This window comes from Ceratotherium simum, chromosome 20, assembly GCF_057802395.1.
Source record: "Ceratotherium simum simum isolate JZ-2026a chromosome 20, ASM5780239v1, whole genome shotgun sequence".
NCBI lineage: Eukaryota > Metazoa > Chordata > Mammalia > Perissodactyla > Rhinocerotidae > Ceratotherium > Ceratotherium simum.
Genome location: NC_141919.1, coordinates 2,034,571 through 2,048,030, shown reverse-complemented (window position 1 = coordinate 2,048,030; position 13,460 = coordinate 2,034,571). Strand labels below are relative to the sequence as shown.

The 13,460-nt window shown below is 45.3% G+C and overlaps 1 protein-coding gene across 3 annotated transcripts in view; it reads right to left on the bottom strand.

The window, feature by feature from the left end:
* Nucleotides 1-13,460, bottom strand: part of PTCH1 (patched 1) — a 71,084-nt gene that overhangs the window by 32,581 nt on the left and 25,043 nt on the right. For all 3 annotated transcript variants that reach the window (XM_014795574.2, XM_004440815.3, XM_004440814.3), the window contains exons 3-11: nt 8,527-8,716; nt 5,539-5,608; nt 5,351-5,442; nt 3,766-3,964; nt 3,353-3,474; nt 2,394-2,541; nt 1,477-1,608; nt 912-1,067; nt 142-240 (exon numbers count right to left, since the gene is read on the bottom strand). In XM_014795574.2, coding sequence (XP_014651060.1) covers nt 142-240; nt 912-1,067; nt 1,477-1,608; nt 2,394-2,541; nt 3,353-3,474; nt 3,766-3,964; nt 5,351-5,442; nt 5,539-5,608; nt 8,527-8,716 — 1,208 coding nt within the window. The remainder of the gene's footprint in view (nt 1-141; nt 241-911; nt 1,068-1,476; nt 1,609-2,393; nt 2,542-3,352; nt 3,475-3,765; nt 3,965-5,350; nt 5,443-5,538; nt 5,609-8,526; nt 8,717-13,460) is intronic.

Below are 13,460 nucleotides of genomic sequence, written 5' to 3'. Positions count from 1 at the left end.
CTTATTTAGAGCCAGTAACGTCATCTGACTCGGGACTAAAATATTTACTGGGCCAGATCGAGGAAAATGAAAGGACAAACACTCAGGAGCAGGGGGGCCTTTGGCTGTCCCCAAAGCTTTCTTCTTCTGTTTTTCTATTACCTCAAAAGGGATTCTTTTATTCTGTCCTGTTTCACTAAATGCATGTGCCAGAAGGAAAACATCATCCACACCAACGCCGAGAGCAAGAAACGGCAGAACCTGCGGTAAAACCAGAGCGCAGCGCATCAGTCAGGCGAGGCCCACTTGTGACCAGTCCAGAGCTCTGTCAGTCACTGCTGCCACGCCCCCAGCAGCCTCCCAAAGGACAGATTACATTCACTCACGGTGAAGAACTGAGTTTTATCTGATAGTTAAATCCCTCAAGTCTAGCAGTTTTAGCTCACAGGAGATCTTGTACGTTTCTATTTCTAAGCTCCACATACAATGTTAATCAACGAGAAGGAATCGAACTCATCTAAAGCAGTGGTCCTCAGAGCGTGATCCCTGGACCAGCATCGTTGGGAACTCCCTGTCCCCACCCCAGACTGACTGAGAAACTCTGGGTGGGCCCAGCAGTCTGGGTTTTCAAGAGCCCTCCAGGCCCTCCGGTGATGATGCCAATGTACACTAAAGTTTGAGAACCACTGCGCTAATTAATGGTCTCAATTCCATCGGTAAATGAAGCATCTCTACTAATCGACAAGTCCATTCAGATCTTCTGCTCACTGCTGAGTGGTCCATTTAGAGACAGCACTCCCCTGAGAAATGTGGCCACCTTGTGGAAAAGGCTGAAAACCCTTTAAGTGACATGGACACACAGGAGGCCAGCTGGGCCGGGCCCAGGGAAGGGTGTTTGTCAACAAACAGTGGACGGATGGCTCCTTTAGTACCTGAGTTGTTGCAGCGTTAAAGGAAATCCCGATCAATGAGCACAGGCCCAATCCTGCAGCCACTGACAGTGCAACCAACAGGACGCCAGCCAGCCCCACGGCACCCTGGGACCTGGAGCAGTCCCAGCGCAGCATGGTTAAACAGGCATAGGCAAGCTGCAAGCAGAACAGTGGGGAGGGGCAGGTAAAGGAACGGAGGGGAATCAGAGGAGGGGGAGAGGAAGGAGGGGGAGACACAAAACAAAAGCCAAACATTAGAATGTGTGAGGATTCTAATGTTTTCCCCCACCCGTCACCCAAATCAAAAGGTAGAACTTACTAAATCCAACAACAACAACAATTTACATTACAGACATCACACAAAATGCTATGAGTCAAAGATGGGCAAACTGCAAATGGGAAAAAACGCTTCACACGACCACTTTCTAAACCGTTATGAAGCCAAGCTCTCTCTGTCTTGGATGCATGTGTGTGTTAAGAGCAGTTAAAAAGCAGGAGCAGTCATGGAAAGGTAAAAACTAAAAAACAAAACAAAACCCCCCAGTAGAAGTGAATTGATTGTTACCATCAGTAAGTAGCCACTGGCCACTCGGATGACGCTGACGTCAGAGAAGGACTTGAGGATGTCGTCCAAGGTGGTGGTGGTAAAGGAAAGCACCTTCTGAGTGGAGTTCTGAGCAACGCTCTGATGAACCACCTATGGTCACAACATAAGGATCACACACAGACCTCAGGGGACATGTCCCCTTCACCCAACCCCTACTTTTTAATGGTGCATTAGAAAGAGTTCTACATGATTTGGGTTTGAACTTCAACTAACATTAAATGGCCCCAGGTCTGGGACAATGAAGGCTGTTGCTAATCAGGTGAGACAGTGGGGCTTCGGTGACGGGTGTGACTGAAGCTCGCCCCAGCACTTGCTCTTTACCCCACATCTCAGACTGCTATTCTCTCCACAACCCACAGCAGATCTGTGGTCCCGTCGTCTCCCTTATCCAAAACAACTCATTCGTACAGGCACCCCTCCCCCCTCCATTTGCTGGCCACTTTTAAAAGGTCACATGCAGCTCAGCAGAGGTCACTGCTTGGGAAACAAAGGCCAGCTCCTGTCACATGACCTAACCAAGGGGACTGCAGCTGTGAACAGATTCTATGCCTTGCTAATGTTTTCCAGACACCTTTTTTTGCTAACCGAGTGTTTTTCTAACACTGTTCGGCCTTAGCTCTTGAGTTCACAACTGGTTCCTCCAACTGTTTCAGGGCATCCCAACTAGAATTAGCATTGCCCAGATACGAAGATTTTCAGTTTTAAGTAAATGAAAAAAAGGTTTCATCCCACCAAGTTCCCAGAATTACAAGCCATTTTGAAAATAAATTCTAATGAAAAAAACAAATGTTTTAAAAAGTTGTTAAAATGAAGTATTCCGTAACTAAGAGGTTTGTACCCAGCTTCAAAGGTGGGTGTGGGGACGCCAGATTTACCTCCACGTACGTCCTCTGCCACGCCTCCAGGATGGCTGCCGCCTTGTCCTCGTTCCAGGTGATGTGCGAGACGTACTCATACCCCTTGAAGTGTTCATACATTTGCTTGGGGGTCATTAGCTGAAACATGGTCTGCAAGGCGTGGGCACTGTGATGGGGTCGACAAGGCACAGCATCAGCATCCCCGGGAAGCAGTTCTCACTGCAGAAAATCCCACTGGAGCCCCCAGCTCACCCACAGCCATCCTGTCCTTCCGCACGAGCACACGTTCCCATTAGAACAGGACCTGGATGGTTATTTTATTTAAAAGATTGATGTACCATATTAAAGGTGTAACCTTATGAACCTTTTACAGATATACCCCAAAATTAAATTAATAGGCAATTTCCTTTCTCAGTTTCTAGTCAATGAAACAGGAAGTCTAGAGGAGTAGATAGCTTGACCAGATACGCTGGGCTCACACTGCACACTCGCTTGTGCAGAAATCTCAGACGATGGCTTTCCCAATGGGGAACTGTCTGACGGGGCGCCTGACACCTGATGGCGCAGAGCCCACGAGGGCACAGAGGATAATTCTCGTTCAGCTGTCAGTTGTTGGTCTTTTCCTTTAACAGTCTGTAACGCAATTTAGCTCACCTCACTTAACCTTACCTGCTAGGACCAACATCTCTGCCTGCCTCACACTCTCTTGACTTTCTACATAACGGGCAGATCTTCTAAAACCCTGTAGGCACTAACTACAGCTTGATGAAAACAACAAACCTGCACTTGAAAAATTCCCCACAAGGTGCTTTTTTGAGCTGGTCTGGACCACTAACATTTCCTAATATTCGATTACACCAGACGGCTAGCTAGTGTAACAGTTACGTATTAACACAAATACAGATGTTGGAAGGGAAGTGGTTTCGGAGGAAAGGACAGAATAGATGGCTCGGATTCTCCTCTGTGTGCTGGATTACCTGACAAGCTTCCCAGTGCTGTTCTTGACTGTGCCACCCACAATCAGCTCCTCCTGCCAGTGCATATACTTCCTGGACAAGCCGTGACACCCACCATTCAAAACAAGGGCCATATCAAGAGGCTACAATAAAAAGACAACCACATAATTACGGGAATTAGTAGGCAGGTCACATGCCTTGTTAAAATCCAGTGCATTAAGGGCTTATTTGTTTCAGAGAGAACATTAATAACAAGGCTAATGAAAGGCGTATGGCAAATCTTACAGCAAAATTTAGCTCTATAAACAAATTTAGTTCCATAGACAAAAAAAGTTGAGAAGGAAATCTTAAAAACGCAAATAATAGAACTAAAAATGGGGGACCGTCAGGTTTTCCTCTCTGCCCCTGCTGAGAAGACTCATGACTGTCCTCACCTTGGTCGCGTTTTTGTTGGGGGCTGTGGTGGGACAGTCCGGATCGGCGGGATTGAGGCAGGGCCGGTCCATATAACCATGACCAACTTCGGCCTTATTCAGCATTTCCTCCCAGCTGTCCACTTGATAGTTTATTTTCTTTAACTCTTCTAGGAATTCCAAAGGGTCAAAGTTTGTCCACTGTAAAGGAGGCTTACCTCTGTGAAAGAAATTAGGAGGCAGGACAATGAAAAGAGGCTTCCAAGCCCTTACTAAAGTAACAAGACTGCGTATATTGCATATATTGCATCTGGACTGCATGAGGCTTTCTGGTAATACTGCGATTCTGGGACCTGGCATAAAAAACACATGCTCTCTTCAGGTGTATCTGCATGCAAACCTAAGTCAGGAAAATAATTCATGAATGAAGATGGCAAACAGAGAGCCTATAAATTAATGAAGGCATCCAAGAATCTTTACTTGCAGATATATTCTATTTAATACCTAAAAATGAAATTAGCCAATGGGTGCCTCTAAGCAGAAGACTGAGATCCAAAATTAAGGGGGGGGGTGGAGGAATCACAATGTCAGATTAGCACTTGCCAGCCTAATAAATGCTTTGTAATTGTCATCAATCAAAATATCTGATCTCCATTACCCTTAATAATCCCATACTTAGGAGGAACTCTCTCTGACAGACTGGCAGTCAACCCCGCAAGCCCCCTGCCGCCTCTGCCATCACCGCCATCAAGGCCACTTCCCCCCACACTCACTTTTGAATTTGTGCTGTTGACAGACGAGAAAGGCTTTTGGCTGCCTGTTATGTGGTTCAAACCACACTGTAGCTGCTTACCCAGGCTGAAGTCATTATTCAGAATCTCCCAACCAGAAAACACAAAACCCCTTATTTCCCATCTAAAACTGTACACTGAGGGTCAGGGTATGGCCACTGCAAATTGCTTTTGCAGATTCGTGCAGGCTAGGACAGAAACAATAACCCAAACACTAACTCTTGCATAATTAACTGAAAATGTCTACACTGATTAACAATTATTCCTTAAATGATTCAGTATATATAATATCCAACTGCTAAACTGTGAGGCATCCCCTACCATCGCCTTCAAAGATAGCAGTTTTACCCCTAAAATGTCATTAATGTGACCCAAAGAAAGGTTAGTTAAAATTTTACTTCACAGGAAGGTCTCGAACTTTAACTCAAAATATTTAGTTCTGACATTTACCCACTAATAAATTCTCTCCTTAAAAAATAAGCTAAACCTATGAAAGTGCTTGGTCTGCAAAACTGAGTACATTTTAAAGAGTTAAAAATCACACATACTCCGAATAATTTGCATTTTATTTGCATATAAATAGACTGGTAAAAGAGAATGAAATTTAATGATGCCTACAGAACTTTTTTTTTTTGAAAAGAGGAAAAACATTCTCAGAAGTCCCCTCTCCCCCAACTATTCACTCAAAAAATGCACATGGAATTTCAATGTTTTTAATTCTTGATCAAAATTGAAACAGAATAAACAATGATAAACTAACATCAGAAACATTCTAGAGTTTAGAAATCACAGACGTCAGAAGACCCCACACTTACAGTAGGTACGCTGTCCCCGACTGTAACTTCGCCCCTTCCCAGAAGCAGTCCAGAGGGGTAATAATTAAACAGGGGTAGAGGTACTCTATTATCTGTCAAAAGTAAAAAGAACAGGCCCCACATGAGGCTAACGCATATCACTGGGGTGTTTTTGAGAATTTTTTTGCAAACAAACAAAAACATTATACCTGATCCATGTAACCTGTTTCTGTGATAAGTTCTCCGGATTTGTAACACAAATGTTCTAATTTCCACTGCCTATTAAAATAAAAAGCAGAGACAAAAATTTCTCGTTGTAATAAAGGAAATCAGAACTAAAGAACATATAGAAAGAACAACAATCTTGATCACTTTTAAGCATCTGTCAAAGCGAGCAGAGCTTTTGCCAAGTAGAGACTCAACCAGCTTGCTTTAATGAATAGATAATACTCAATTGTAATTAACATGTGGGTGTTTATGTAAATGAATGCTACCAAAGTACTTGAAAAGTCTTGTTTTCCTAAGTGTTCTCCTAATAATCTTGTTTACACCATTAATTTGCTTTTCTACATACATTAAACAACTTCAGGGCAGATAATTCAGAGTTGAATTATCACAAATTCAAAATAAGTGGAGACTAAATTAGTAAGGTTTATAAAGTGTGAATAAATATTCAGGTGGGAGAAGAGGGCTGACATTTTTTTACTGGCAGATAACGTCCTTATTAACAGATAGTGCTCAACATGAGCTTTCCTGCTTTTAACCGCGAATGCTGTAAACTACATTGCCAGGTGGGTCGATTTCCCACTTTACAGTCTTCTAATCTTGTCCTATGGAAATGATATTATATATACTGATCAACAATTAACCCTATTATCTACCATCTACCTATTATTACAGAGTTCTGTTAACTCTAAAAGAGTGCTATATAAGCCCATGCCTTTGTGAGTGTATTAGGGAGATAAATTTAACTTGAAAAAATAGGAAATCTGGAAACGGTGGGGATGGGAAATCCAAGAGAAGAAAAAATAAAAATAAACTCCCTCTAAACTGCTCTATTTTGTTGGTCTCTTTTTTGTCTCTTTTACTGGTCACCCAAAGGAGCGTTCTAGACTTTGCCCTCTTTCCTCTGGAACCTTCCCATCCATCCTGCAGCGCCCCGCTGAAATGCCAGCTTCCCACTAAGCTTTCTTTGACCGGTGCTATTGAAAATGACCCCTTTCTCTTGAACTCTAGAGCACTGCTGCTCAGATCACCTGCGTGGGGACTGCCTGTGTTTGGCTTTGTACACGCTTATCTGTGTTGATGTCTTTCCTTTCCCAAACTAGACTGTCAGCTCCTGAGAGCAGGGCCCAAGGTATTCATCCATCCATCCATCTACCCACCCACCCACTCATCCATCTACGTATGTTTATATATTAATTTTTCACACAGCATTAACACAGACTATCTAGAGTGAGTAGGTTCTCAATGTCACTTGATCAATTCACTCTTATTTACACTTGCTTGAGAAGGGCCTGGCTGTGCATTAGAAAAATCACTGGGTTTGGAGCCAGAAGAAAGGGTTTGAAATCTATCTCTACTATTTAATAACTCTATGAAATTGGCCAAATGCTTTAATTAATCTAATTCCCAGTTTTCTCACCTAAAAAATGAGATGGGTTGAACTAGATGTTCTTTAACGTTCATCATTCCAATGCATAAAAGTCCTCTGGTTCCATCTGGCTTAAGAGTGTAATTTCACTGTACAGACGCTCACATCTCCTTAAGTGTGTGACAAGCCCTCTCAAGGTAGGGTCCCATTATGTTAAGAATGCATGGGGCATGTTTACAGTGGCTCTGGGACACCCATTTCCAGGCTCTTTATGGGGTCTCCACTTGCAAATTTTGCAAAACTTCCCCGGGGCAGTGGCTTCCCCTCCAAGCTCCTGGAAGACTGGGAGGGCTGTGAAGGTAGGAGTGGGGATGCACTCTCCAGCCTGACAAAAGCACTAAAGCACCTCCTGACGTCTTCCAAAGCCCTTTCATACATACATCCAGCTAATCTTGTTCTGGGAACCTCCTGAGGATAGCAGAGCACACGTGATCATCAACTTAGTGTACTGAGGAGAAAATAAGAGTGCGCCAAAGATACAGGCCTTCTCCCAGGTCATGCTGGGCCCTAGGATTCTATCTCCAGCTAGAAGGGTCTTAGAGCCAATCCAGTTAAGACTATGGAGAGCAGAGGTTACAGCAGCAGGGACAAGTACAGATTTTCATTTTATTCTCTTCCCTCATTCTCCCTGGCCACTGACTATGTCTACACTTGCCACTTCCTCATGTCTCCTGTGAAAAATACATTGTACTCGCCAATCACTCAGTTAAGAGGCGTTTGAAAGTCTAAGGGGGTGGGATGCTTAAGTAAATGCCAACTCAGTGGTCCCCTGGACTCAGGGTTTAGTGACAGTCATTTTGGCAGTTCAGGGAGAAGATCCAGTTTAAATTCATCAATCCCGGCAGTTAGTCAATCAACAATCTCTGAGTACTTGGCCCTTGATCTAAATGCTGGAGTCTAAGAGTGGATAAGATGTGGTCCCTGCCCTGAGTAACTCAGTCTAGACAGATTAAAACAAGACTGCTGGCTTTGCTCCAGAACTCCTCGTCTGCTTTCCCTACGCCCACAGCACTGCTGCATTCGCTATGAGGCTAAAGGGCAACATTCGGTAACGCTGTGTGTGAATCCACTTGACTCTGGCTACCTGTCAGGAACTACCTGTCAGGAACTCACTAGAGCGGCTCAGCCCTGTTTTGTGACACACACCAACCGTCAGTATCTGCAGTGAATGCAAAGTTCACAAGAAGTAACTTCCTTCTTTTTCTTTTCTGTTCTCATTCTTTTTAAGTTGACTAAATGGAATTCGTAACGTAACTGTTCCAAAAATATCTTAAGCAATGAAACATCTTTCGAATGGGTGTATAGCCACCCAAATGGCTCCTTGAAGGACCATACTCATCTGGGTACAGTGCCAAGATACTTACTGAAAATACATTATAAAGTAATGTATTAGCTTTGTTACCAAACTCGAGAAACAAATCAAGATTTAAAAAAAAAATAATTTCATTAGGAAACTATTTGCGCTAACTCCAGGTGTATTTCAAGGGCAACCTTCTGTACTAACACAAAGGGGTTCAGCGCAGCCGCCTGTGTGCCGCCTCACCTGTTGTACATGTAAACATGGACGCGGCTTGCCCGGAGCGCCGAGTCCAGGTGCTGTCGGAGGGCTTCCGTGGTCAGGACGCTGGCACCTTCTTCTTTCGGGGTCTGAATCATGAGCTGAGGATTAAACATAGCCTCTTCTCCAATCTTCTGGCGAGTATAATTTAATTCACGACTTACTCGTCCACCAACTGACAAACATGTACAGGTTTCAGTTAGAACAGCAAAATCCCCACAAATTCACATTCTGTTATCTCACTAAGAGGCGCAGGATACACGATAAATGAAGTCTGGTCATGAGAATGCATAGCTGATTTGGGGAGTTACATTCACTTTACTATTATTGGCGTTACATTCACTTTACTATTATTGGCAATGTTAACTTACCAATAACAAACACACAAAAAATACTCACGAAACCTATTAACTGTGATTGTCCTGCTGTCACATACACAAACCAAATGCATCAGTGCTCCTGCACCTTCTAACAAACACACCATAGGGAGAAAGGCGGCGGGGAGGGAACACTTGAGACACCTCTTCCTTATAGACCAGAGCAAACACCTGCTACAATTTCTTTCACTCGTATAAACAATGTGCCAGAGCAGCACATTTCAGAATAAATGGCTTCAATTTACTCTCTTCTCCTAAATAATCTGGCAAAAGTAACATGGAAATGTTTCTCCCTGTCAAAAAAGAAACAAGGAAAGGCGGCAAATGAGTATTCAGCACAAAATTTGCCAGGAGAAGATAAACAATGTGATTCATACTAGATGCCCACAAGGAACGCGAGGAACTCGCACTTGAGAGGAACCCAGAGCATCAGCCGTGGCTGTCATGGGCAGGTCCCGGAACCTGGCTCCAGCAGACTCACCGGGTCAGCGTCCAGAAAACACAGGTGCCAGGTTCTGAGTTGCCTGGGGGCGGGCAGCCTGTGTTCCAGAAGCTCCCCAGGTGATTTTAAACCTGCGCTCAAGCCAGATCCCCTGCCCCAGCACTGACCCGGCTCTCCAACAGGCCAGCCAAAGCAATGAGGTGCAGTGACACTGTTACTGCACACTGTCTTTTGTCTTCTTCCTCAGGTCCTGGGTTGTATTTCAATTACGGCTGTAGAACAAGTGAGGCTCAGAATGCTGCCCCGGGCCAGGAGGTATGGCGGGAAGGGAGGTTCACTTCTCAATGGGGCAGGTGTATGGGGACGGCAACGGTGCTGTGAAGCTCTGGAGAGGGTGCTCTGATCCAAGAGGGTCAAGAGTAAGGGGCCTGGAAGGAAGGGCCCGGAGAACGGGCAACCAGGAGAATCCTAGAGTCCCTCCCCACACACACTCCAAGGCCAGCCTGTGAGTCTGAATAGTTCCTTAAGTCACTGATAAGTTGAATGCTGACTGAAAAGCAGGCCTTCAGCTATAGTTCAGAAAGAACCTTCAGTGATCACTGTAAGCTTTCCCACGAGGAGGAACCCTTTTTCTTCAAGTTTAGTATTCAAGGACATAAACATTTGGTTTGGGCAAGTAAATAAGTACTGGGAACGGCGGGTTGTTTAGTTCTCTTGGCATATTTTATAAACAAGGGGGCCAGGCTAAAAAGCAAATAATGCCCTCATTAGGAAAACCAGTCCAGATTCACAGACTGGCAGGATCATCTGTGCAGGTTCATGCAGATGGCCAAGGCCACCACGGAACTCGGTGAGGTGAGGCTGAACACACTGTCCGTGTCAGAGAGGGACTGGAGGGGGAGGGGGAGGGGAGGAAGGAGGAGGGGAGGATGAGGCAGAGGGGGAGGGGAGGGGAGGGAGGGGAGGATGAGGCAGGGGAGGGGAGGGAGGGAGGGAGGGGGAGGGGAGGATGAGGTAGAGGGAGGGAGGATGAGGCAGGGGAGGGGAGGATGAGGCAGGGGAGGGGAGGATGAGGCAGGGGAGGGGAGGAAGGGGAGGGGAGGGGAGGATGAGGCAGGGGAGGGAGGGAGGGGAGGAAGGGGAGGGAGGGAGGGGAAGGGGAGGGGAGGGAGGGGAGGAAGGGGAGGGGAGGGAGGGAAGGGGAGGGGAGGGAGCGGAGGAAGGGGGAGGATGAGGTAGAGGGAGGGGAGGATGAGGCAGGGGAGGGAAGGCAGGGGAGGGAGAGGGGAGGATGAGGCAGAGGGAGGGGAAGGGGAGGGGCGGATGAGGCAGAGGGAGGGAGAGGGGAGGATGAGGCGGAGGGAGGGGGAGGGGAAGACAGAGGGAAATTGGTTGGTTAGAAAACCAATTTGGTTACCAAAAGTATTAAGACTCCCTGTGCAGAAAACTTGGACAAATGCCCCAGGGAATTGCTGATGCCCTCACAAGCAATCTGGAGTTCAAGAAAGACCACAGGAAAACCAGGAAACCACTTGCAACAGAGGCAGGATGCTCCACTAAAGCTGCCTGCAGGCAGGGTCTGGCTCCTTCTGGCAGGAATCACAATGCATTATTTCAACTAATTAACTAGTGAGCTGAATTAGACTCAATGCACATCCTCTAGAGTTAGAAAAACTGTATGAGGCTAAAAAGCAAATTATTAGGCCAGAGGTCACTTCCGAAAAGCTGCACACCAAGAAGCTCCAAATAGCCTTTTTGAAAAAAAGCTCACCTCTTCCTTTCTCTGGCTACACAACATCTACACCACACACCTATAAATCATGCGCATTTCCACCCGCCTCCTCAAGCATCGGCAGAATACACGATTTCTTATTCTGCTTACAAAGCCACACTTCCTTTTACCTTTACTGAGGCTTACAACTCCAGGTGAATTAAAACCAACAACAAACAACAACAACCCACAGAACCCCTCTTCTCCCCCCCCCGCCCTAGCAGAGAAGCCCCTGTAACTGTGACCAACAAGGTGGTGACCAAGAGAAGAGTGCACACAAAATAAAAATCAAACTCGAGGCTCCTGCTGCTTAGAAGAACTTGGACTACACTCTTCCAGACCAGCCTCGTAAGGGATCAAGCATTTTATCACAGGGGTTTTCAGAAATGATGCTATTTCCTACAAGATATAAAATACACCTCAGGGACTCCATAATGTCACCTTTTTTTTTTGGCTGAGGAAGATTCGCCCTGAGCCAACATCTGTTGCCAACCTTCCTCTCTTTTTGCTTGAGGAAGATGAGCCCTGAGCTAACATCTGTGCCCATCTCCGTCTATTTTGTATGTGGGGCGCCACCACAGCATGGCTGACGAGTGGTGTAGGTCCACGCCCAGGATCTGAACCTGCGAACCCAGGCCGTGGAAGGGGAGCACAGTGACCTCAACCGCTACGCCACAGGGCTGGCCCCATCGTGTCACCTTTCAGATGTCTTAGATATGTATTTAAATAAACACGTTTTAATAAAGGGGTATATCTGTCCTGTCTCTAGAACTGAAAGCCTTTCGGCCCTTCCATCTCTTCACTCTCATGATAAATATGACTATTTTGCTAATGTCACAACTGGTTTCAACCACGGCAAGATTATCATCATAGGTGGACCAAGCAACTAGAGTTGAAAGACCTTGAATTCTAAAGTTTCCTCAACTACCTATGCTGTATCCTATATATATTTTTCAGTACAGTTAAATATGATTTATTTTTACATATTACATGGCCATATTTTACTTAACATTTCATCTTATATTTAACCAAATATGAATGTTTCTGCAAAACTACTCAGTAACTTTTTAAAAGTTTAATTCACATCCACTTCACTTTATGAATAGCTGTAGCACGATTCACTCATCCAGGGAGCATTTGGGGATGCGTGTTCTTTGCTGAGCAGTGGGGTGCTGTGGTGGATGAGACCAGTGAGTTCCCTGCTCCAAGAGGCTCAGTGACCAGTGCAGAGAACAGGCAACAGACAAACAAACCAGTAAGATAATTTCATGGCATGACAGGTGCCATGGAGGAAATGAGGATGGCAACGCCATGTAAGTTACTGGGTCGTGGGGCGGGGGAGGCCACCTCAAATGGAGTGGCCAGGGAAGACCTAAAAGGAAGTAATGTTTACGCTGACTTTGAAAAAGCTGGGGGAATAGTGTTCTGGGCAGAGGAACCAGCAACTGCAAAGACCTCAGGTTTGGCCTGCTGCAGGGAGAGAAAGAAGGCAAGCTTGGCTGGAGCTTGGTGAGGCCACAATTATGTCACTCATGCAGCTGCACTGGTAGACTTAGCTCCTTCTTGGGTATACCTGTGTCAGAAACAGCACAGCATTCATCCAGTCTTACATCAGTATTCACCGACAGTGCTCTGGAACAAGCTACCAGACACAGAAACCCCTCTGGACAGAGGAATTTCATGGACTTGCCTGACTTTTGCTGCCCTAGCAAATGCCTATGCTAAATTACAGCTGAGTGGCATGATGGCCCAGAGCTGTCCCTCACCTTTCTGGCTCCTTCTCACGCATCGGGGTGAAGCTCTGCTCTCAGGAAGGCCCCCCAGAACCCATTCAAGTGACTGAAATTACAGGTGTGGTCTGGGGGAAATAGTTTTCTCCCTTCTCTTTCCCATTTTCAAGATTGTTTTTTAAATAATCAAATGCTCATGAAATACTGCATAGTCATTTTTGACTACTGAGCTGAATGAACCATATGATCCAGTATGTGTGATGCAGGTGTAGGCAAACTGATAGCCATGTGAACAGCCCTTATTGCTATGTGGTGGCTTATGTATAATATTTACCCACTTACCTTTTTTGGGTTTATCTCTATTTCTTAATTTTCTGCAATGAACATGTATAATTAAAGACTTCCGTGTGACAAAAAGAGAAAAATAAACATGAAAGCTACTTGGTAGGGATCTGAATTAAAAACAAGCTCAATCCAAAAACAACATGCAACTCTATCACATTCTGATGTCCTCTTATAGTCTTTCCCACCTCACAAACACAGCAACTTTAATAATAAAATAACAAAAACCTCTTTGATCAAGACTCAGGAAAAATGTT